The sequence below is a fragment of the Coturnix japonica genome, chromosome 1 (genome assembly GCF_001577835.2).
Source record: "Coturnix japonica isolate 7356 chromosome 1, Coturnix japonica 2.1, whole genome shotgun sequence".
Lineage (NCBI taxonomy): Eukaryota > Metazoa > Chordata > Aves > Galliformes > Phasianidae > Coturnix > Coturnix japonica.
Window position 1 is genome coordinate 82,669,397 of NC_029516.1, and position 25,436 is coordinate 82,694,832.

At 49.1% G+C, this 25,436-nt stretch overlaps 1 protein-coding gene across 3 annotated transcripts in view; it reads left to right on the forward strand.

The window, feature by feature from the left end:
• Positions 1-1,710: 1,710 nt before the first annotated feature.
• Positions 1,711-25,436, forward strand: part of IGSF3 (immunoglobulin superfamily member 3) — a 72,327-nt gene continuing 48,601 nt past the window's right edge. For 2 of the 3 annotated variants that reach the window (XM_015879543.1, XM_015879561.1), the window contains exons 1-2: positions 1,711-1,813; positions 21,795-22,172. In XM_015879543.1, coding sequence (XP_015735029.1) covers positions 1,726-1,813; positions 21,795-22,172 — 466 coding nt within the window. In that variant the 5' untranslated portion in view covers positions 1,711-1,725. Of the gene's footprint in view, positions 1,814-2,115; positions 2,231-21,794; positions 22,173-25,436 lie in introns of those variants that run through there. The other variant, XM_015879553.2, reaches the window with a different exon arrangement.

The following is a 25,436-nucleotide window of genomic DNA, read 5'->3' on the forward strand; positions in this document are numbered from 1 at the left end:
TGTGCTCGTCTGAGAGGCGGCCTTCCTGTTCCTCCTTCTCCAGGCATGGGACGGACATGGGAGCCCCACCAGCAGCAACAAACAGCCAGCTGAGCCCCAGTGGTGGCTCGGTTCCCCACAGATACAGGGTAAGGGATGGGGTTTTCCTTCAGAGATCAAGGAGAGATTGCAGAGCCCTCTGAAGCGCTTGGGTGTACACTAACACCTTCTTTGTTATTGGGGTCAAGCGGAAGAATGAGTGCAAAGGTGATGAAGATTTTGAAACACAGGTTCCCATTAATCGACTTTAGCAAATGCAGTTCTTATTGTAATCTAATTTGACTGGAATTGGATTAATCTTCTAATGCTATAATGTCATTTCCATGCTCTTTTGATATTTTTATTGTTCCCGTGCATTAATGCAATACCCTGCTAGAGCTCTGAGAAGGGGATGTGGATGTTCAGTGTGTCCGTGATAACATTTTCACGGGGCATTTTTGTGCTCCCGTTAGGCTCACAAACGTGCTGTAAATAGCAAGAATGCACCTAAATTCCTCTTGAATTCCCTTGCAACAGGCTCTGCTGGTGAGGGACGTGCATTCAGAGCAAGGAGAGCAGCACACTGCTCTTGGCCTGGCCCTGCCTGCTTGGGCAGCTCGCCTGAATCGTACCTCTGTTTCCATCCTGAGATGGAAATAATCTGTCCATGCAGGAATGTGCTGGATCCCCTGTGTGACGTTTCAGCCCTACAATCGTCTAAGAGAGAAGGCAAACAGAGCAGTGCTTTTCACCCGCTCTTATCAACACCCCTGTTCCTTTTCCAACTCTCACTCGAAGGCACTGGAGATGTAATTAAAGCTCAAGGGCCAAAGCGTGCGCTTCATTTCAGTGCAAAGACGCTGCTAACCCTTTCTCTTCCACACCTCTCCCATCGCTCTGCTCCTCCACTCCGAGCGCATGACAGAGCTGCAAATTAAACCTCCCACTCGGAAAATGTCACAGCTTAACGCTATTAGCCCGCAGGAACGGAATCTGCTGGGTCACTGAGTGCGGGCTGCCACAGGATCTGCCACCACGGCCACACCGGGGAACGCAGTGTGCCCATATGCCAACCCAGGCAGCTCCTGCCTCCTGCTGCACAGCTCCTCAGGGCAGCACGAGGTCGGGCTGTGCCCCATCTTCGTGTGGCACAGACGGGCCGGGTCCTGCATGCACAGCACCACGGCCTCATCCAGCACGGGGTGCACAAGCAGGAGAGTCTGTGCGGGACCCGGCTTCACTCTCACTACCTCTCCCTGTCTCTAACCCAACTTTCCTGAGCCAGCCATGGGGTTCGTTTGCAGAAACGGTCAAACATCTGCACTTTTGAGAAGAGCTTTCTCGTTCATCTTCAATTTACAAACCACACAGCCCCCCCAGTGCCCAGCACAGCCGTACTCCAGCATTTCGCAGCCTCCTGGATGCGCTTCCTACACAGTCCCGTCGTCAGGCACAGGGCACCGCGGATGCCCCGGGACAGCGGGACGGGCTCGGCGGAGCCCAAATTCGTCCCGCCCCGCTGCCTTAGCATCAGAACAAAGGCAGCGTTTAGGACGTTCCCCGGCCGGCCGGCCGGCTTCCGACGAGCCCCGCAGACAGCATTTAGCCCGTTAACACAAAGACACCCGCACTACCCCCGCTCCCTACCCCCGCCTCGGCTCCCCCCGCCCTGCCGCCGGGACCCCGCTCCGCCAGCCTCGCTCTCGGATGGGCGGGCCGGGCCGGGGGCGGAGTTTGGCGGCGCGGAGGAAGCGCCGGGCACCCCGCGGCGGCGGCGACAGAGCCGGGCGGGCAGGTGAGGGTGTCGGGCCGATTGGGTGCTCTCTCTCCGTTGGTTCCCGCAACTTTTCGGCGTGGGGGCTTCCGGCCGCCGTTCCGCCTCCATCCCGAGCCGCCCGGAGGATTCTCGCTCTCCTCCTGCCTCTTCCTCCGAGAGCCGAGCGGGGCCGCGGGCAGGGAGGGAAGGAGGGGAGGCGCGGCGGCCGCCCCGTTGCGGGGGCGATGCCCCCGCCCGCCTTGGCGCCTCCCCGTGCCGGCCCCGCCGCCTTCCCTTTGTGCCGCCGGGCCCGGCGCGACGCCCGCCCCGGCTGCCGGCGGCCCGCGGCGCCCCGCGGCGGGAGGTAAGGGCGGCCGCCCCCGCGCCCCGCAGCCATGCGGACCCCGCGGCCGCTGCCGGTGTCGCCGCCGCTTCTCCTCTTCGCCTTCCTCTTCGGTGAGTGCCGGCGGCGAGAAGGGAGGGACGGGACCCCCGGGAGCGGGGCGGCTCGAGGGGTGCCGCGGTCCTGCGGGCGGGGGGAGGAGGGGAGCGCCGCCCTGTGCGTGCGGGTACAACCGGGGCTGCGCCTCTGCCGCTGCCATCGGCGCCGAGGGACAGGGTCCCGCGTGGGAGCGGGCGGGAGCTCGAGGGGAGATGCCCCGGGATGGGAGGGCAGCTCTGCGCGGCTGGACGAGGGCCCTGTGAGGGGTGAAGGCGGAGGGAGGGCGGCCCCCGTTGGAGTGTTTTGTGCCGTCTCCGCGAACTCCTCCGGCAGTTCCCTCTCCCCGTACCGCCGCCGTTTGTGCCTCGTCCCGTCCCGCAGCGTCCGCGTGTTACGCGTCCCTTTCGGTCCCACTGTCGGAGGTCCCTCCCTACGGGTCTGGGCACGGCAGAACGCGAGGCGATCGGCTGCAAGCCTCGCTTTGCGGCGGGCTGTCAGCATGGCTCGGTGCCTGTGAGTCAGTGGGAACGTTTTGGAAAGCACCCTTATGCTGGGGCAGCCCGTGTGCGTCGAGTCAGCTCGGAGCTGTTCTGGTTTGCCTTTTTGTCGGGGGGGGGGATTTCCTCCTCGTGTCTCTGCTGCCGCTACAGCGGGAGCGGGGCTGGCAGCCTCCCTTGCCCAAGGTGCTGTCACGTACCTGCCCTGCCGATTTGAAAAGGACGGCTTCGCTTCAATTGCAGCCGTGCTTCCACATCTGTAATTTGTGCTTGTGCACGCCTGCTTGTGGTTTCTATTGCTGCTGCCTTCCCTCGGGAAAGTGAGAGGGGGTAGAGAGACAGAGGGCTCCTTTGAGATGGTTTTGGAGAGGGCTCAAACTTCACCAATAGCAGCTCTCGCAGACACCGACCATCTCACAGCTAAGTTTAACTGGGTGCCCACCCAGCCCACAGAACGGGTGTAGATGGGCAGCAGATGCTCCCTGCCTTGCCTCTGCATGCTGGAGCTCTCTGGCTGAAGAACAATAACAGCGTGCTGGATTAAGCGCTCCTAATATGGAGCGAGTGGTTTGGTGTCCCAGCGCACCCGGCCGGTGCAGTGATGTAGCAGCAGAGGGCATTGCTCGGCCCGAGGCTTCCTCAGGGTGGGTGCGAGGGGCACCACCAGGCACCCCGTGGCCATGTCGAGTTGCATTGAGGTGCTTTCACCTGTGTTTCCATAGGCAGCCAGTGTGCATTCACCAAGCTGACGGTCTCAATGAGAGCGAGTGCGACTCAGAGCCTTGTGCTGCACGCGGTGCTTTGGGTGCTGTGTGTACAACTGAGGCGTAATGGATTGGCTGGGGGAGAGGGAAAAGCCTTGTTTCATAACGTAGAGCTCCAGCTGGATGTGAAGGAACTGCAGCTTTCCAACCAAGTAACGTTACCGTTAGGCTGCGTGGATAAGGTGCCGTGGGCTGAGTGTACAAGAAACACAACTCGATTTTTCTGCCCCCTTTTGCAAAGTCATCAAAATCGCTGAGGGAGGAGTGCTGGTTATGGAAGGAATCGGCGGACGGTTTAATGGAATGCATCGAGCGTTAACGAGCTAACGGGACCCGTGTAGCTGCCAACACAGGGCTTGGCAACCCACATCTGGCTTGTGGGCGTAGCGTGGGTAGGTTGCTGTGCTTCTTCCCCCTCTGGTTGCGATGTTTGTTACAGGGCTCTCTAAACAAGTGGCACTTCATCACAGCGAGCACAAAATGGGAAGATAGAGCAAGTGCTGTAAATAACGCTCACGCAGCGAGGAGACCATTAATACTTGTGCCAGCCAGTGCTAATCCTGCATGTAGCGGCAAGATTTACCTTCTTTTTTTTGTTGCAGGGATGTAAAGTCTGATGCTACTCATATTTATGGTGTAATATATAGGAAACACAATAGGCTTCTGGGGAACGCTGAATCCATTCATGTTGGTGACTGGTTTATGAATAGTTCTGTCTGTGAGGCTCTGGCGGTATCCAGAATGCCACCTGTGAATGCAATTTACGGCTCTTTGTGTTCAAACATTGCATATGTATATATGTACATAGACTCATTACCCTCTTCCTCTCTCTATTCATGCATAGTAATTGGTGATTTATTTGCGATTCCTGGAGGGGAGTACAGCCTGCGGAAGGTCTTGAAACTGCAGATCACTTGTAAATGGCATGTTGGAGGGAATAATGATGCAGGGGTGACTCCGGAAGAGACAAGGGATGAGCTGAAGGGCTGATTGCTCCCGGAGCTGGCTGCCTGGGGAGCAGCAGAGTGCAGCCAGAGTGTGCTGCTCCTGCTCCCCCTGCTTTGCTGCTGCTGGCAAAGAAGGCAGCAGAGTGGGTGTCTGCCCACATGAGCTTTGGGGCTGTTTGTGAGTACTGAAGCTGGCAGCTTCGGAGCATCAGTGGCACCTCATCTGTTCCCAGATGCATTGTTAGCTTCAGTGGCCAAGATCGCGCTCGCTCCATCTGCGTGTGCTCTAAGTGCTCTGCTCGAAGCTTGCTTTTTGCAAGCAGGCTATACTGCCATTGCATTGTGTTCTCTTGCCCTTAAATACATATTACAGGATGCAGGATGTAGCTGTACTACCTCTGTGCAGTGCCATGAGACTCCAAACCCAGTCTGGCCAAAGCTGTGTGCCTAGCAGAGGCTGCGTGCCCACCTCAGCCACCTGCACAGGGCTGGCTGGCTCCACTCTTATGTGGTTCCTGCCATCCCCGAATGGGGCTCCTCATGGGGAGGCTCCCTCCCTTCATGGCTGCATGACCTCCTGAGGCTTCAGAAAATCCTGTTTATTTGTACAGGAGGTTTTGTTTTATAAGCAAATTGTTGTCTTCTAGTTGACCTTCCGTCAAGTTAGGTTTCTTTATTAAAGCGGTTTTTATTGTAAATCGAATGCATACTTGGAACGTTTGTACCAGACCCATTAACTAAAGTGAAAGGCAGAATAAAGAGAGACACACAGTCATTGCGGGGGAGAGGGTCACAAGGAGTTTGGGAAGGAGAGTTCTTCAGTGTTGGGAGACTTGTTTCTTGTGGTTTGTTGTTTTCTTCCTTCCTTCCTTCCCCCTGTCTTGGCCTTCTTTGTTACCCCTACACAATCAATCCTGGTCCAGACATTATCTTGAAGGTTATACAGGCTGATATGAAGCCAGAGGTGTCTTGGCTGGTTGAACTGAGATGAACTGGCGAGTGCTTCTTGCTGTGTGATGGGATAGCTATCTGCAGACCCTGCCCACAGGTTTACTATGCTGCTGGGAAAACTGCTTGAAAGAAAGAGGAAGGCTTTTCAAGCACAACTGGGTGGTGTTCTTGTTGCTAGGACTCTTCAGCTTGCGGTACGACTTGTCTGCTCATACCATGCATGTTCAGCCCTCCAGACAGTGTCTGGAAAACTACAGTATTATGACTTGCCTCTGGCTTTCGGGTTACTAAATACCCCATAATGATAACCTACTAAATTTGTTTCGACACCGTTTTTATATTGCCTTCTCTTTTCATATAGCGTGCTCTTAAGGAGTAGTTCTCTGGCTAAATGTCTGGTGACATTCAGCATCTGTTTCCTATCAGCTCTGCAGAGGCTCAAGCTGATTCCTCTCTAGATAACGCAGGGTTTGAGCAAATCACAAAGCGAAGAGTCTGCAGCTGTCTGCTGTGAATCCTGGGTGGCTGCGTGCCTGTGTGTCATTGCCAGCTTGAACCTGTTGCTCACCCTGCCTCCCTTGGTGTGCTGAGAGTGTGTTCCAGTGAGGTGCGTTAGTAAACCACCTAATAACAAAAAGCTTAAGTAGGGAAATGGCAAGGAGACAAGAGAGAATCTTGCCTTTCTGCTAAAGTTCCATTTCAATAACCTGAGAATAATTGGATGCTATCACAAAACCAGACCATGTCAGTAGAAGGATGGGAAGGTTTCCTCAAAAAGGGAAAGGCTTTGCCATTCTGTGTGTCTGTGCCTCACTTGGACAAGTGCTTAAAAGCAGCTCTGGCTTCTATGGCTGCTCCTTTCCAATGTCACTCTGTCATCAGTGCCTCCTTGGTGTTTTCAGGCATGTCTCCTGCAGGCCCAGAGGGAAGGAGGAGGCAAACTATGGTGACGTGGAGGCAGAGATGGGAGATATGCTGAACTAGAGCACTAAGGGGAGGGGTGAGGTATAGCCGTGAGCAATGGTAGCACTACTCTATAAGGCTTGGCCAGATTGGCCTTTCGGGTTTTGTTCTTGCAGTCCTTGCAAACAGCTCAGCAGGGGCTGATGTGACTGGAGGTGATTTTGATGCATAGCTTTCGTGGTGTTGTCAAGTGGTGTATTTCGTGGTTTGGTTTTACTTCTAGTTCAAAACTGACTGTATGTGGATTGCTTTGCTTTCCAGCAAAGAAATTCCCTTCTGGAGCCATAGTGATTACAGGGGAAGAGTGGGAATGGAAGGTATGTCTGGTTTTACTGGGGATTTTGTTTGTTTGTTTCCTTGGCAATCAGTTCACCTCCCAGCTGTGTCCCTGATGGCTCTGCCTGCGGCACACTGTCACTTTTATGGCTTTTGGCCTTTGTATGGAGGCTGATAAACTTGTTAGAGGCAGCTGGGAGCAGGGTGAGGTAGATGCATTGCTCTGTGGACTCTGCAGAGCTAAATGCGAGAGGAACTCGGCGCTGAGCCAGACTGCTGAGCTATATGGGAGTTTTCTGAGGCCTTCAGAGCAATGGAGACCTGAGGGCGAGGCGCTGAGTTTCCATAAAACAAAGAGTTTTCTGTTTGCCTCATAAGGAAAGAAGGGCTCAAGAGGGCATGGGTACAGGGGCTTGACTGCTGGGGTAAATTGAGGTTTTACTCCTTGGACAGTTGCTGCCTCCATTTTGCCTCATCGGCAGGAACCTACACAAGTCTCACTGCATCTCTGCAGGTGGAGCCGGGCTGGGGTGAAAGCCAAGGGAGAAAGCTGGAGGCTGTTGTCAGAAGTAGTCCGGGAGCTCTGTGCTCCAGAAAGCCCTGCTGCTGGAGTCTGGCACTTATTAACTCTGGTTACCAGTACTTGGATCTAGCCGACAGGCTGTGGCTGGCTGCCAGCCCAAAATTACCAGCCCAGGTGTCAAGCTTCATTGGTTCTTTCTTGCGAGCTTGAAATAGGAGCTCCCAACAAGCATGTGTGCCAGCCCTTCTTCTAGTCATGTTTCTTCATACGGCTTTGTAAAGCGTTCGTGGTAATTATAGTACTTACTAATATTTATTCCCTTCTAAGCAATTATCTGACTGCGTTTATCTCCGGTGTGCTTTCAGAGTGCTCTGCCTCCTTTTACCCTATCGTTTCATCTCTACTGCTCAGCACGTGCTGCTCCCTCCCTCCTCCACACAGAGCTATTGCTCTTCTGCTGCTCCATCTCCCTTGTGTTCTTTGCTTTGGCTCCTGCCAACCAGCCTTCTGCTGCCTAATTCTGCTGGGTCACTGCTGAGCTGCCTGGCCGGGTGTTAAGGTGCTTTGCAATGGAGGGCATGGACACCATGAGGAGCAGAGGAAGATGAATTTTTGCTTTGAGATGTGCAACGTGCCATGTGTGGTTGGTTTGTGGGTCGCCAGCACATGGAGAGCTGTTCTGTCTAGTCAGTCCTGTGCCATGAGCTAGTTGGCAGTTCAATCTAATCCAGATCGCCTAACTGCCAAATGCTATAAGATGCCAAGCCCTTGCTCCTCTGTACTATAAGGAAGGCAGACCTGGACAAGCTGAGCCACTGTATGCTGCTTGAGGGCTGCTGTACCCACAGTGGGAAAGGCAGCACTTAGTGAAGGAATTACTCAGGTTTGTGCTTGGCTGAAAGTGGAGGTGTTGGGAGGGAGTTTGGTTTCCCTCTGGGTGAAGTTGATGTGAGGCCCTGTCACCTGAGGCTGACTTCAGCTGGGGTAGCTGTGCCTTGGAGTTGTGGAGCCAGCTGTGTCCTGGCTCCTATCTGAATGGAAATCTGTGTGGTTCAAATGCCAGGCTGCACTCATCTTTTGGCTGGCTTGTTTTGGAGGAGGATATAGGGAAGAGGGGGTGAGCACAGGGAGATTTACTGTGTATCCAATGCCTAATAGCTGCACAAGCAGACCCGCTGGAGTACACTGTGAATAGCATCCTAATGATATGAACGTAATGGCTTGGAGACTTGGAAATGTGCTCCCTAGGAAGGGCAGCCCAGATTTGACTAACGGCTCCCAGAGGAGGAGGACGTTAGGAGTGCTGGAAGTGAGGTTGTCAGTCCTGGAAGCCACCCACAGGGCCACAAAGGCCAGTGAGATCTGTAGAGTTGATGGGGATGTGTTAGGAGTGAAGCTGGGAGACAGCAGGACTTCAGTTATCCAATGGATGGTCTCATGTAGAGGGAATGCATGTAGGTGATGCTAGGAATGCCACGTTCGGGATGCTCTGTAGTGATGAGCACCGGTTTCTGCTTCGTTCTCCATACGTGCCTGAGAGTGTTGAGTATGGGTAGGGTGCAGAGAAGCTTCTTGGGAAGTATGATAACACATTCAACTGTATGAGGCCAAAAATAAATTATCAAAAGAAAGAATTGAGAAATTAACAAAGCTAAACGGATGTCTGCAGCTCCTAGAAAAGGGTGTCGTATCTGAAAGCATATTTTTGAAACTCCATTTGCTTAGCAGTCATCTTACAGATAACTTTGCTATTTTTACTTTTCTTTGCTTTGATGATGCTTCACTGTCTATATAATGTATTTAGCATCTGCATTCTTCTCTCGTGTAGAGGCAAAATGTATTTGCTAATTTTGAGTTGGCTTTATACAACTGCTGTACCTCTTGGCTGTGAGTTAAGTGAAATAATTTTCTTAGAGCTATTATAAAGGTGCATAGCTGGCACTATCTCCCTTCTAACCTTACTCTTTAATATATTTTTTTTTAACCTCTCTCATATCTGCAACCAAATTTGAATAGGGGATATATTCCTGTGCCATATTAAGTGCAATAAAGACTGCGCTCTCAACTCCCACAAACCAAGAAGTAGGGATGTTTGGGTTAAGCACAGTAATCTACTGGGGAATGAATGCAAGATCAAGGGCATTTGCACGTTTTTATTTCTGTGTTTGCAGGGGCTGTGGCATTGCTAGCAGGTTGCTCACAAATGGTGCCTTAGATTACCTCTCTTGCAGGCAGCAGTGTTTGCATCTTGCCATTCCTATTTGATCTGTGAGTGGTGATGAGAGCTGTATACTTGAATTCTGATTTTCTGAGAAGCAGTCGGCAGTCATTAGGGCAGAGCTTAGACCCCAGAGGCTTTTTCTGTGTTTTCATCCTGTTTCTGTAACCGTGTCTCTTGTTATCTTGTTCCTGAATATTTTCTCTTGTAAGAGGAGACTGTTTGTTGCAGCTGTTAAACCTCAAATGTCTTGAATTTCCCTTAGGGAAGAGGAGGAAGAGTTCCTGAGGTTTCTGCATAAGAAGGCTGCAGAAACACCTACGTGTGTTTCCCAAGTACGCAGCTGGGAGGGAGGTATTATTGGTGCTGTGCTAACCAACGGATGGATTCTGGCCAGCTCAGCCCATGATTCCTCTTGCAGCATAGAAGAGGCTTAGCGAGATAGTTGAAGTTTCTTTTCTCTTTGGAGGCTCTGGATGCCTCTGGTTGCTTTTGTCAGAGCGGTGTAGCTAGGAGGTGTCAAATGAAATTATGGATGTTTGTTTGGTCTCCTGGCTGGATGTAATAATGCATGTTTTAGTGAAATGTGCATTGAATAAACATTGGGTAAATCTCCTAGGACAAGCGCTGCTGGTGCCTGGAACCATGACTGTCTCCATAGCAGAATTTTAAGCAAGATCTTCACCTAAGAAGAACTTTGCACTTTCTATTTAGTTTCCATTGGTTCAGTGATTTGTAATGTTAGCGTTTTGGTGTGGTCCCTGTGTCTGTTCAGCTGGTTATCAGTCAGTTCCTGTTAAGGCCGATAATCAGGGCAGGATCTCAAGGGTGTAGCAATGTATGGGCAAGCGGGGGGAGCCATTCCCTGACTTGCATCAAACAAGAGTTTTATTCCCGTTAATTGAATTCTTCTAGACTCTGATAACTTGAGCACATTGAAATCAGATAAATGAAAAGCCTCTCTCCCTGGTAGCTATGTAAGCTTTCCCTTAACTCCCTGATCAGAAGCCACCAGGCTCTGCTAAATACATAGCTGAAGATCAAAACTTGTGCGTGCATCTGCTTGTCAGGGAGCTTAGCCAGCAGGACGATCAGTGTTATGTATTGGCAAAGGGGGAGTTCCTCTCCTGCACACCACCCTTACTGCATTTGATGGGAAAAGAGTTTGTGCTTGAAAGTTCACACACTGCTCAGCAATCCTGAGCAGTCTGTGCCCAGCAGCTGGGGCTGTGCTTTCTTCCAGGCCTTCAGATAAGCCTGCAGCTGTAGGAAGGAGTGAGCCTGCTCTCATTGTAATGGCAAAGTGTTTGCAGTGTATCTCAGCCATGCTGACCTCATACCACATGGATGCTGAGAAATGCTGCAGCAGAACCTCTGTACTTGTGTCTCCCAAGCTGTGGTGTGGCTGAGCTGATGCTGTCACCCTGAAAAAATCCAGCGTGCAGCTTTCTCTGGACTCCCTCTATCCATCAAGAGCCCATAGTGCCTGTGGTTATGGAGATCATGCCCCTTTCTTCATCTAATTTTCCACGCCAGTTCTTGGGGGGTGGTACTGGAGGCTGGGGCCCCTCTGGCATGTCAGAGCCAATTGGTTAATCTGGGGTCCTTTCCCCCTGCACCCAGCTCCCACTTGCAGCAACCTGGTTTGTTAGTGCTCAGCTTGTGCTCGTCTTGGTTTTCAGCCAACACCACTCTACTCTTTGGGGTCATTCTGCTTTCCCCTTCTCTATCACAACCATCACTCATGCATGCTGGATTAAGGTGTTCTTTGTTTTTGTGGGTTTTTTTTCCCCCCTTATCTTTCATCGGTATGTATCCCTCATCTGTTCACACCACTGAGACAGTGGCACCTGCCCCCACCCCCAGAACACTTCCCACCCTCTCTCCTGTCCTCGCCATCTGCTGCTTGTGCTCCTGCTGTCACACAGTGACATGGCGCTGGCATAAGTCTCCTGGGCGTGCTGACCTCTCCATCACAGAGAGCATTCAGCTCGTTCCCTCTGCAGTGTTCTTCATAGATGCTTTTATATCTCCTACTTTGCTGGGTGATGCTAATGATGTTTGTTCTGGACAGCCCCTTTTCCACCTTCAGCTTTGTTCCTCAAATGGTACCAACTGGGTACCAAGAAGACTGGCATGCAGATCAAAGCCTGCCTTGACCTGGTTGTTCATCCCCTGCTGCTCTCCTCCATGCCTTTCCCAAATGTAGACTTTTCTAACCCTTTTGTTTTCCTTTCTGCTCATTTTCCTGTGACTGCCATCATTTCGTTACTCAGAGCCTCCCTCTCTCGGTGCAAAGCTGCTTTATCCCCTCCTCCTTCAGCAGCTGTTCTGTTTCTGCAAGCCCCATGGGGTGCTCTGTCTGGAGCTCTGCCTCCCAGCTCAGACCTCTGCCAGTTTACTCTGTCTCCATGATTTACTCTGCAAGGATTTTCTTGATGGCCCCTGCTGCTGTATATCTCAGTGGCGCTCCAACACTATCTTCCTTAGCTCAGCAATAGCCCACGCAATAACCATGTCTATTCTTTCTGGAGCAGTTTTCTCCATGTTCTGTTTTATGTGCTTTCTTCAGCCTCTCCAGGAGAGACTCTAATAAAGTTGGACCAGCCTCTGCTGGCTTTACAACTGGCTTCACGCTTCCCTTTGAGCCAAAATCTTGACCTCTGTCTCTAGCATTTACGTATGTGTAGATGTGTGCCCGCCTGTCTTTCTGTTCACACTGCAGCACTTCCTATTTGTTTCTGCCTCTGATATTTGTTCACCTCTTTGTGCTTTCTGCTCGTTCCTGTGAACTCTGAAATTAGTTCCTCCCCCTCTGCCCTGCCAATTGGATTATGCTTGTCTTTCAAAGCCCTTCTTCTCGTTCCGCCTTGCCTTTAGCAGCGCTGAAGCCTTACCCCTCTCCCTGTTGTGTGATTCCCACCTTCTAGTTTGGTTTCCTCAGGGTGGTTTCTCAGAGAATCGTGGCTTATCTGATTGCGTTGCCTCCCTTTCCTGGATAATCTGGGAGCCCTTTGGCCAATTTCAGGCAAATATGACAGAAGTAGAGAGCTTGGAGATAAACGAGTTCCTACAGGTTTAGTGAAGAAGAGGTAACTGAGTGCAAGGGGATGATGGGACTGAAAAAGACCCTTTTCTTCATGGGCTCTAGCTGTGCCTCCAAATTACTGTGCAAGTGCAGCAGAAGCCTCGTCTGAAGCTTTCAGTTGCATCATTAGTCTTAGAGACAGCCTCCCTCCTGTTGGAGGAAAGCTAGGCTTCATTAAGTCTCTTGCTCTTAGGGCTCTTTGCTGAAAGCGGTGGCTCAGAGCCCTTTTATTTTCTCCGGTGTGCCTGGGATCTGCCTGCAGCAAGCAGCTCCAGTGCTGCTTCACCTCGTACGGTGCCACAGGGCCTGTGCAGGCTGCCAACACGGCCTGCCCCAGCCTCCTTGCGTGCCTGAAGGTGCTGCTCCACAGCAGGGTTCATGAGGTTCTGCAGCTGTTGATGAAATGCAACCAGCAGTGAATGCAATCCTATCTGAGTGGCCGTCACAGCATGGCTGAGACTGGAAGGGATCTCTGTATCCATCTGGTCCAACTCCTGCTCCAGCAAGGGGACACCCAGAGCAGGCTGCCCAGCACCTTGGGCAACCTTGGAGGATCTCCAAGGAGGAGACCCTACAAGCTCTCTGGGCAGCCTATGCTAGTGCTTCATCACTCACACATCACAGAGGTGCTTCATGATTTTCAGAGTGAGCCTCCTGTGCTCTGATTTGTGCCCAAGACCTTCTTATCCAGGCACTGGGCATGAATGAAAAGAGCCTGGTTTCATCCTCTTTGCACCCTTCCTGCAGGTATTAATGCACACTGATAGAATCCCTCTTGAGTCACCTCTTCTTCAGGCTGAGCCACCCCAACTCTCTCAGCCTCCTTGTAGGAGGAGAGGTACTGCAGTTCCTTTGTGATCCTTGTAACCCTTCTGCGGATGCTTTCCAGCTTGTCTTTGTGTAGTCGGAGTCTCAGGAATTGATCCCAGAGAGGAGACATTACCTCCATCCACCTGCTTTCTAATGCTGCCCAGAATACTGGGATACCTTTGCAGCAAGGGCACACTGCTGGGTCACATTCAGCCTTGTGTCTGCAAGTCTCCCAGGGCTGTTTCTGCAGAGCTGCTTTCCAGATGGGTGGCCCCACTGTGTCACAGCGCATGGAGTGGTTCCTCCCCAGAGTGGGGAATTGCATCTGGTTCTCCTTCATATTCCTTGATGATAGCATCATGTTATGAATGCGTGTAGGGGGAAGGACTGTGCCTTGCTCTCAGACTGAAAGCAGTAGTAATGTAAATACTTCTGCTTCCCCCACCCTACTTATTTTTTTATTTCCCAAATAACAGAAAGCACCTGTTCTCCCTTTTGAAATGGAAACCTTGGTAATTTGGTGACAACTGCTGGAAGTCTCCATAGCATGTCAAACTAATAAATTATAGTGTAAGGAGCTGAAGAGTTCTGACATCTTAATTAGCAGTACGAGGCAGCAAGTAGCTGAAGAATCTCCCCTGATCTGTATCTGTCTTTCAGGGAGGGTCTCTAACCAAATGACAGAAATTTCAAGAGGCAGCATCTTGGCACCCTGCTGGCAAATAGAGCGCAAAGAGGAGCCCAGGAGGATTTAGGGGGAAGAAAAACAGAAACTGTCTGCTGTTGTGCAGCCGCATTTTGCATTCTTGTGATCCTTTATGGTGGGGTGGGAAAATCTATTTAAGGAATTGAATGCTTTTAGGCAGTACACTTGACTTTGGGATAACTTAATTTACTGCTTACCTGAAAGCTGTTTCTGCTGAAGAAGAGGTACAAGGTGTCAGCATTGGCTTGCAAATTGGATATTCTCTCATGCTAATGGCGGTGGCTGAGGGGCACAAACGTTTCTTCTTCACTCCAGGAGGAAGCAGGAGAGATTGCTCTTGGCTGCGTTTGTTTCTAGATATCACTCTTCATAACTTCTTGCTGTGCTACCTCTACAGAACTATGTGCTGAAAAGGGAGGGAGGACCAAACACAGCCTGTGCCAAAGGACCCAGCCAAAGTGCTGGAGGAGCAGTGTGCCACTGGGGACAGTGGGATAGATGGAGAGGGGGTGTGCATAGAATTTCTCATCAGGGCTTCCAAGTTTTTTGTATGTAAGTGATTATTGTTTAGTCTGCCTTCTTAATAAGGAAGTGATTCAGGGATGGACAGCTGAAGGGACTGGACCACAGTGTGAAAAGGAGATGCTCTTGCCCTATACCAGAATAAAGATGCAAGTAAATCTCCTAGAGTGCTGAACTCCTAGATGTCATCCTTAGTGAAATTAGTGAAAACCTAGGGTCAGAACTAGGAGGGGATAGGAGCCAAGTAAGCAAATTCCATGAGCATGTAAAGGTGGGCCAAAACAGTGAAGTTTCCTTTGGAAGGTAAAAGGAGGGTTTGGGATGGAGCACATGCTTACTTCACATGAAGACAGCAAGAAGTTTTCTTTCCTTTAGGGGGGGAAAAAGGAATTAAAAAAAGATAAGGAACCAAGCTGTTTGTGGATCAGAAGCATTTTGGAAGACTTCCTCATGAAAGAGAGGAGATTCCTTTAAAGAAAGGCTAGGTAGTAAAAAGCATTTCCTTCTGGCAAGGATGTTGTGAAGGTGAGAGTTGGGACTCGACTCTTCTCTCCTAGGAGGACGTTTAAAGCACATGGGATGTTATGAAGTGAGTTACAGCAATAATAAGGGCATTCTGTTGTTGAGTATCGGGAGGGATTGCAGAGCATGCAGGAAAATGCAAAAAGTGACACTAAAATGTTATTGACTGTGAAACGAAACGAAGTTTCTTATTGTCTGAGTGACTGCACTGGGAATAGTGTTTGGCAATCCCAGAACTGACCCTGGCTATTGAACATGCAGGACCTGAAGATTAAAGAAGGATAATAAAAAGAAATTCAGAGGCTGCAGGGCATAATGAACTATGTCAGAAATTTCCTGCCTGGCTTTGTTGCTAGCCTTGTTGCTCTAACATATCATTTCTTGCCCCCCTCTGGATAGGTTGGGAGCACAGACCATCTAAGAGTTCAGCAGCCTGAGATGTGTGTTGATGCTTTAGTGGTGACACGGCAATACTGAATCTATTAGAGGTCTGGGAGTACTGCAAGAGCCACTGGAATAAATGGTGTGCCCTTACATGTGTTTTGAGAGCCTGAAAGAACAGAAGAAAAAACACACCTATCAATCTTGGGAGACTTCTCTTTTTTGTGTGGGTCTACTCTTAATCTTATATTGAGCACCTGTGGTTATGGCTTCAAAGCTCAGGCTGGGAAGGCAGTAATGAAACCATAGCTACCTTTCTTTGTGAAATATGAAAGTAGGTGATACCTTGGATTTTCTGGCCAGGCCTCTACAAGTGCTGCTGTGTCAGTACAGTAGTGCTTAGCCAGACCCTGAACAAGTAGTGATAAAAGTCACCAGGGCATGTATTCAGTGTGTTGGAGGAAAAGAACACTTGGAAGGATAAAATTTGCACAGCTCCTTGTGTCTTAAGTAATGCGTGGGCAAATCAACACTTCCTGCCTGCATATTCCCAATATAAATATAATCTGCTAGAGAGCTTCTGCTTGCGTATTTTTCCCATCGTGATAAGGGTAATGATGGAACGGTATATGGAGAACATGCTGATCCAAGAGCTGGGGTAGTCCTGTTCTGACCTTGGAAGAAAAGAAAAGCTTGATTAAGTAGGCCCAGCTCTTAGGGTGGAACCCATGCTGCAAAACATGCCTATAGTGCTACTTGAGTGCTTGGCCATCTTCTAGGATTAGTCAAAACTGATGTGTTCTTTGGGGAATAAAAGGATTTCAGAATACAAGGAAATCTTCTCAGCAGGAAGACAGTTAAGCTATAGTAGGTCGTGGATGTGCTGCAGAGATTGGAGACCTTGGCAGTTTAGTTGACCATTATGAATCCTTACCAACAGGACATGGTATCATGATAGGTATCATGAGCTGTCCAATACTATGAATGATTTCCTTCTTCTTTCGAGCACTTAAAGAACCGTACAAGTGGTAGCAATAGAGATGGTACGTGGCTTAAGAACATGCCATTCTAAGACAGTGTTTAAAAGTGGTGCATCTTAACATCTCTAATTGTAGGCACAGAGAAGGAGCAGTTAGAAGAGTGTGACATTCATATAATATGAGGTTTGCTTAAAAAATCCCAAGGGCAGATCACATTTAACACTGTGCAGCTGCAGAATACCAATTCCGTACTGTGGAAAGGAAGGAGTCGTCTGTCAATATAAGGACCAGATCTGAGAGGAACCAAAGGATGAAAAATGGCTCTGATCTTGGTGAGGGGCTTGGATGTTTGACTGGCTGCATAATTATAACAGAGGTACAAGACCTCTTTTGCAGTCAGAACTTGGAAAGCTAGTCACAGGCCAGAACAATCTGTGGTGATTAAAAGAAATGTCACCCCTTTCATATTTATTGAAAACATTTTTCTCTAAAGACAGTAAACATCTGCTGTGGAACTGAGTGGATGTGAAAGGCAGCAGCAAGCAGAGATGAGTGAAAGCAGTTGTGTTGGAAGAACAAAGGGCTTAGTTGGCTGCTCCTGTCTCGTTTCCCTGCGCTTTGATATTTCCCTACTGATTGTGATATTTCCATCCCAATTATTGTATAAATTGTTCCTGGCTGACCTCCCCACTTAGCCATCCTCGGTTGGCTCAGCAGTGGGAGGAATTTGAACGAGGAATGATTAGCTTCTGGGTCGGTTCAGGAGGGACAGTCCGAGTGGTGGGATGGTGGCAAGAGTGGAGGAGGAGGAGACAGAATCAGGCCCCCTCGGTACCATGATTTGTACATCAAAACAAGAGGGTAGAAGGCAGGAATGGGCTTGTACTGTAGGTGGTTCCATCCAGTCCATTGGTACAGTGAAGCGTCCTGGCATGAGAAGAAATACATCAAGCAAAATACTGTGTTTTCCCAGAATGAGGCTTTGCAGCAATAATGGTGTTGGGAGGAGGGAATAGAGGGGTATGCTGCATGTTTTCTTCTGATAGCATTGTTTTTTCCATCTGGCAGCAGGTTGCTGCGTACAGAGATTCTCCCTGCTGTGACTCATTTATGCAAAAATTAAGCTCAAACCTAATTTTTATTTGTGCATGTTAACAGGAGACTTCACAGAATAGCAGGTGTGCATTGCTAGAAGATTGGCCCTGTTTTGGTGCTGCCTGTTGTAGTGGGGTCACCCGTAGAGATTACATTAGTCTTCAGTCAATGAAAATTAAGATGGCCACTTGGGGAAGTGCTGTCAATGGCCACACAACTGTGAGCTTGGAAAAGCCTTTGTGAAAGGAAACGGGGTTTTGTGGATGTCTGATTATTCGATTCAGTTCAGTTTGCCGTGTTCAGAATTGAGGTGGCTGAGTATTCTTCAACATGAAAGTCCCCAGTTCAGTAGTGTGCGGTTGCAAGAATTGCCTCCTTTGTTGTGAAACTGGACCTGATCGATCTTGATTGACAGCTCTTGGTTTTTAAACAGGAAGAGATGATAAGTGGTCACTTCTTGACCATCCTCTCCATGACACATGCAGCTGTACAGACCTCTGTCAGATCTTCTCGGAGGTTATCATTTTCCAAGGCCTTAACTACCCCATAATTTCTTACATAGAGACCGTTCTCTACTGCTCATTGTCCTTGTTGCTCTCTTCTGAAACTCTTAACCCGTAAATTGAATAAACAATAGGAACAACAAAACAAGCCACAGATGCGCTCTGTGTATTTATGCAGGCAGCAATGAGAGGAGGAAGAGGGATCTCTTTGGGAATGTTTGCTGTCTGCTAACTGTAGTCAACAGCACAAAGTAATTTTTTAAGGAGAATTTAGGATTATTAGCATGCAGTTCAATTATTGACAAATACTGCTTTAGAGCCTCCAAGAGAAGGAAAACTGCTGCAAAGCTGCGGGAGTAGGAAAGACCCCTCAAGCTGTGTAATCCATTTGGTGTTCAGAGCTGTCAGCCCTGCATTACTGGAAGATATGGAAAATAGGAAGATTTTTTTAATTGCTCTCTAGTGAATAGAAGCCCAGGATAATACTCCTGAGTTTCTCTTTTAAAGTTATGCTGGCAGTGACTATTGCTTTCTAAAGATACCTTGATGCATCTTGCTATGGTGGGGTGCAGATGTGTTCAGTGGTGGGGGGAGTGTTTGTGCAGGAAGCTTCTGATACATCATTGTGGATGTGGCACTGAGGGATATGGCTTAGTGAGCATGGTGGTGGTGGTTAGACTAGATGACCTTAGTGGTCTTTTTCAGCCTTCATGAGTCTATGATTCTTGCCTAATTTTTATTGGTGTGTCGATGATGTGGTAGGGTTTCTGTCCTCACACTGTAGCAACTTACCCTTTGTGATAAGCCTTGTGTCAGTGTTACCAGATACAAGTTTGCACACCTGTTTGTGTAAAACAAAACTGAAGGTCCACCTCCTTTCCAAAGAATAAGTGTCCCTTTCTGAAAGGTGGCATCATCATAGTGTTCCAGATCATGCACCGGATGGGACCCCTTCTGCCTGAACACCGGAGCTCAGCGTGTCTGTGTGGAAAAGCTAACTGGCTGTAGCCAGTTGACATTAGTGGGAGGGTGTTGATTCTGAGAAGACTGAATTATAGCTCTTCTGGGTGAAATGTCTAGCTGACAGGGATACTCAACACTCCTTTCTGGCCTGTTGATTGAGCAGAGAAGCACTGAAGTCTTGGCTTTGAGACATTACGTTTCTCCCCTGCCATACTGCTGAGAAGCTATCCCTCTTTGCTTGCCTTTCCAAGCTGCTCAGCATGAAACTGCAGACTGGAGCCTGCTGAGTGTATGGGAGGTGCTGGGAATGAGCATCTGCCCATCCCCTTGCAGTGTGATACAGAGCTTTATTGTTGAATCTTATAAGACCTCCTCTCCCCTTGCACCTTCCTTCCTCCAAAGTGGGGCCTGGGGGAGAGGAATGACACCGTAAGTGTGAGGGGCTGCCCGGCTGTTGCTTTGCTTGCTCTTAGCTCAAAAGGCCCATGAGTCAGCCCTTATCTGGAAGGGATAAGAATCAGGGAGTGCTTCCTCTAAAGCATGCAGTATTTGCTGACTTCTTTTGGGGGGAGGAGGGGTGGGGAAGCAGACTCATGAACATATCACTTCTTATTAATTTTAAAGTTGCTCTTGGCTCGCTACCACTCCCGTATCAGCCCTTGCATTGTCAGTAAATTATATTGGATTTGCAATTAAAAGCCAGCTGTGCCGGTGAAGTACCAGCCAAATGCCAACCTTAATCGTCTCCTAGGCTTCCAAGGAGAGGTGTGGAGAGCAGAGCTCTTCCTTCAGTGAGCTCTTCTCTCGCTTCAAGAGGACAAGATGAGAGTTTAAAATGGGATATTCGGCATCTTATTTTTGCTAATCAAAACGCTTGCTCACTAAGGAATGCTATTTGATGCTGTGCATGCCTGAATACAGCAATTCCCAGAGCTTGAAAACTGCCAAGCATACTTCACCACACAAGTAGTTAACCATTTGGGGAGAGCCCTTATCGTGGTGGGTGCCTGTCTCAAGCTGATTGTTTTTCTCCTTCCCTTTCTCAGTTACATAGTTCGTTCAAGAAGTGTTTTCTGCCAGTTCCCAAAAGCCACTGGCAAGAGAAGGAAGAAGGCCACCTTACTGCTGGCCATGTAGCTCATAGGATCCCGTCTGCACACACTAGGACGTGGAGATCCACACTGTGTATGTCTGAGGTTGTTTTGCCTGTGAGCAAGGGTCGGTCCCTGATGGATCATTGTTTTGCGGTGGGTTGGTGGGAGAAGACCTCAAAGTGTTCCTAGATAAAACCAACTGTACAACAGTCATCTGCTTAGAAACAAAGAAATAACCAAATGAGTGTTGGTTTTGCAACTGTTAGTTCCTGCTGCTGCATGTTTGCGTGGTGGTGTAATTTTAATTGTTCTTGCAAGCAGGTTGTCTGAACGCTACAGTAAGGCTAAGACGTGCCTACCAAATGTGTATTCCAAGCTACCTTTGTATGCAATAAAGATCTTGCCCTTCCTGCTTTAAAAACAGTTCTTCACTTCAAAGGCAGCAGTGTTTGCTTTGTCTTTCGGCTTTTGCAGGGAGAGAGGAGGGTCTGGTTGCACCATAGATGTTAGTTGTCTCTGGTGGCATCTGTCATCGGGATGAAGAGATTGGATGGAGAGCGAAGTGGGGAGTGCTTGCCTTTGCAGTTCCTCTCGCTGTTTGTTCAAATGTGCTAGATTTCCCCATACATCCATCTCTTGAAATCACATTATTTCATGAAGAGTAAAAAGAAACGTAATTTGGAGCAGCAGTTAGCTGAGCGCAAGTTAATAGTTTGAATTGCACTCCATCTGTTCAGCTGCATGGCTTGATGGACGTGCTGAACCCATTTTTCACCATTTGCTTTAAGCTGGTAAGAACCATCTCTCCTGGCTCCCATCCAAGGTGTCTGTCAAGAAAAACTTTGCCTGGACACTGATGGCCAGAGGGCGAGATGGAGCTGGTAATCCTCTGGTGGAGCTGGTAATCCTCTGATGCTTTTGCTTGCAAGTTGCAAGTTTTGGAAGGATGAAACTCTTCCCTGGTCTTGAACGTTGTCAGACATTAGAGGGGAAACAAAAATATCACCATGTGTGCGCACAAACATGGGGAGGATGAAATTTGCAAATGTGATTATGCAGGACCTGCTTTAAATCGGCTTATTGCTGTTTTATGATGGCAAGCAAGTAGTCACAGAAGCCAGGGTGATTGGCCTCACCATGTGCACATGCTGCTGGTAACTCAATAACCGATGAACACCCACCGTGGTCTCCAGACCTCCAGCTTTTGATGTAGCAACAAACAAGATAGATTGCTGTAATTTATCTGGCCCCTGGAGGGCTGTGCTGGTAATGTGCCATGAGCCCAAGGGCCAGCCATCCATAATGTGTGTAAAAATACAGCAAATTGCTGCCCTGTCTTTGTTCAGAGCTGTATGACTTTGCATGTGTACAGCGTGCAATACTGGGTCTTGATTTCCAGCAGCTGGGGGTGGTGAGCCTTAGAATGTAATGTGCCCGTTCCCTCTATTAACTTTGTTTTTGTTGTGTACCAAATACACTCCTTTTGAATAGACCTGAAATGGCAGAATGGTGGTGTGGTGTATCCTGGTGCACCTTCACGAGTGTGACTAAGAGGCTGGAGAATGTAGGCGAGCTGGATGTGAGGGGAAAACAATGGGATTTTGTACCAGCTGGAGCAACTGCAAGGCTTACTGAGGGAGGAGGGGGCTTGTGGCTTGAAACCCAAGGAGGGTCAGAGCACGGTGAAACAAAAACGATAGCTGTGTGATGGAGGGGACAGAGTGGTGCTGAGAATGTGGGAAGTAATGCTGCTCTGCTCTGCTCTCCTCCCACAGGCATGGCATTTGCTCAGCGGCACGTGGCGGTGCAGGAGGGACCCCTCTACCGCACAGAGGGCTCACACATCACACTGTGGTGCAAGGTGAGCGGCTACCAGGGCCCATCAGAGCAGACCTTCCAGTGGTCCATCTACCTGCCTTCAGCCTCGGAACGGGAGGTGCAGATCGTCAGCACCGCCGACCCCTCCTTTCCCTACGCCATCTACACCCAGCGGGTGCGCGCCCAGGAGATCTACGTGGAGCGGGTGCAGGGGGATGCGGTACTGCTGCACATCACGGAGCTGCAGGACCGAGATGCTGGAGTGTACGAGTGCCACACGCCCAACACTGATGAGAGGTACTTTGGGAGCTACAGTGCCAAGACAAACCTGACAGGTGAGTCCCAAAGGGCAGCTTGCTCTGTGGGGGTGGCTGATTTCCCATTTTCTTACTGGTGTTGTCAAGGTGATGGCCAAGCTGCCAGGGATGATGTGCTGTTCTGTACACAGTGACACAAGGGTGTGTATGGGTCTCAAGCCTGTACAGATACAGACAGGTTTCCCTCTGCAGATAGGGAGATGTGCTCATCTGTAGTTCTGTGGCACAGTCTGCTGTCCCATAGCCCAACAGCCACTACTTCGCATCCCAGTGCTCAAGAGAGAATGAGTTCTCAGGCTCTGAACATTACTGTTTGGTGTTTTCTCAGGTCAGGGAATGGGACTTGAACCTGCAGGATACTGATGATGATAGGGAATCAGCAGGGTTAAGAAGTAAAGAAAACGATCCAACTGTAAGCCCTAAGGAGTGCAGTGGGCAGGGGATGTAGGTGAGCATAGCCAATGTGTCTGGTGCTGTCTTTGTGTCCCTAATGCTCAGGAGCTGGTACCTTTCAAGTCTTACTTGTTGCTCAGCAGCTTCCTTGATGACCAGCCCTGGACTTTCTGGGTGAGATGGTTGTGCTCTGTCCCAGTGTTACTGCTGGTACACAGGGCACATGAAACTTGGGTCTCAGCACCGAAGGCATCCATGGATGCCGTGCTTTGAGGACATTAGCTTCAGGGCTTAAATGTGTCAGGGATTCCTTCAGTCAAGGAAATTGATCTAAAGTAACTTCTAGTGGATTAGTTAAATCGCATTATGCCCATTTGTGGATGCTCACGCTCAGAACGTGTGGCCCTAATTTGCTTTAGCTTAATTCATTTCCAAAAATCCACTTCAGAAGTAACTTTGGGTCACTTGCATTTTGAGTGTGTATTTGTGTAGGTGTTTTCTGGGATTTAACGAAACTGACAGGAACTGAATTCTTGTGTGCCCTCACAGAATCACAGAATTGTAGGGGTCGTATGATGCCTTGTGAAGGGCAGGCCCTCACAGAGGGTAGGGTAATAGGAACAGCTCCAGCCTGTGCTGCTACCCTCAGCCTTTCTCCCTCTGGCACCTTTTGCAGCTCAGCTGTAGGTACAGCTGTGTCTCCATTGTGCTCCAGGACCACGTGTGCCACCCCGTCCCGTATAAAGAAACAGTTTGCTGGTGCAGCACGCCTGAAAGCAGTGCTGGGAGCCATTGTGAGGTGCCCCTGAAGCCCTGTTTTCTGACAGTGAGTCTATGTGAGAGGGCCTGCACGCAAGGGTCAGCAGCTACAGGTGGTGGCTTTTCAAGCTGGCGTCATTGCTACAGGCTCTAGTCAAGAAGAGCTACGTGAATGCTACATATGAGAGTTATTGTTCTCATTTTCTCAGAAACAGAACCAAACTTTTTTTTTTTCTTTCATACAGTTATGAATTTTTAATTGACTCATTAGATTGAGTGGCTCTTTTTTGGCAGCAAAAAAGCCTGGAGGGAGATAGGTTTGTTAGCATCTCTATTCTCTCTGTTTACGTGTGAAATGGATGGTTTTAGGCTCACTGCACTGGGATCTTTGAGTTGGTTTGCCCTGTGGCTTGAAGGAAGAGCTGAGGGAAGAGTCTTCTCCCTTTTCACCAAGGCATATAGACCTGTGATGGGGGAGCTTGCTGGGGCTGGATGAGGCAGCAGTACAGGCTCACACATGGTCTGCTTTCAGTACTAGCACATCTCTGCTTGCAGCAGTGGCCAGAATGTATCTTTGCTCCTGCCTTCTGAACAGTATCAGGGGCTTCTGAAATTGCTGAAAAACAGAACTGGTAGCTAGTTGGGCTTCAAAGTACAGCTCAATGCACCTTATGGACAGCAAACATGGCTAGTTGTCCCTCTCTCACTTTTGGTGTCTCATCATGAGGTTCCTTTATTCATTGTGGAAATTGGCTAGAGTCTAGTGCTGCTTTTCTGATGTGACATCAGAAGAGGGTAGGTGTAGCACTGGGACATGGTGCAGCAGGCATGGTGGTGATGGATTGATGGTTGGACTTGAGGATCTTAGTGGTCTTTTCCAGCCTTAATGATTCTTCGGTGGCCTGGAGCAAACAGTTATCCCCAGGCACTTTTAGGGACTGCAATCTCCACTGATCTGAATTTAGGCACGCATCACAAACACTGATCTCACCTAAGCTGGGAATCAGGCCAGTAATGTGGTTCACAGGCCTTGTGCTGTAGGGGAATGTATACCAAGGCTTAATGTTTTTAATCAGCCTTCAGTTCACTTCAATTGCTTCAAAAATGAGTATCTCTATATATCTTGTTGCCTCACTTCTCCTCCTGAACAGCACTGTTAGGAAGAAGAGGTTATGGCCAGGATGGGAGATGTCCTGCATTCTTCCTCCCAACACATCTTAGATGAATTACAGGTGCCGAGTGAGGCAGCAAAACCAACCGAATAAAAAAAAACAAACAGGTGCAACTCTGCAGGATGTTGTGGAATCGTGTCCTTGTGATTGATTTATGAGAAAGGATTAAGCCCATGTACAAAGTCTGCAGCTCCATTGTTTGCCTTCTGAGTAGAACTGATAGAGTTCAGTTCTCCAAGGCCAATATGAAATTGCTGAAGCTATTTGTGGGGGGTGGGGAAGGTGGTTTTTCTTTATATAGAAGCGTAGTCCCACTCATCTAATGCCATGTATATTGCCTAAGGTATGTGTTGAGGCAGTGTCTGCAGTTGGAGGACAGAGAGACAAACATGGAGAGCAGCCTATCTTTGTTTAGGTTATGGTATCTTGACTGAAGAGAGAGCCTTAACTTGGCATTTAGTGTCAAGTTCTTCCCACAGTGGCTGATGAGGTGTTTCTGTGCAGTAATTTGGGTGAAGCAGCAGGAGTGCCGTGCAGTCTGAGATTCTGGCCCGTGCTTCTCATCTTCTGTTGATGGGTAAATAAACTTGTGTGTTGCTGAGGGGTGGAAGTGAGCACATGGCAGTTACTTCAGAGTGTGTGAGTCACTGCAAATTTGTACTCCACTCTGTATCTGCAGTGGGTTGTTTGTGTGCCTGTACGCTGACTTAGATAACAGCCAAGAGGCCTAGGTCTCACCTCTTCAGAAATTTCAGACTTTTATCTTGGTGGGTTTTTTTTTTAATCTATGTTCCAAAAAACGTTGAGCTCTTCTTCAGAAAGTAACTGATTTGAGGGAGGAAATCAAGCTTTGAGGTTTTCCTTTAACAGGTAGCGACAGAGCGGGAGAAAGCCTTTCAAAGCACTTGAAGAGGTGGCAGCCCTTGAACTCTGTATTTTCGGAGAAGCAGCTGTGCAG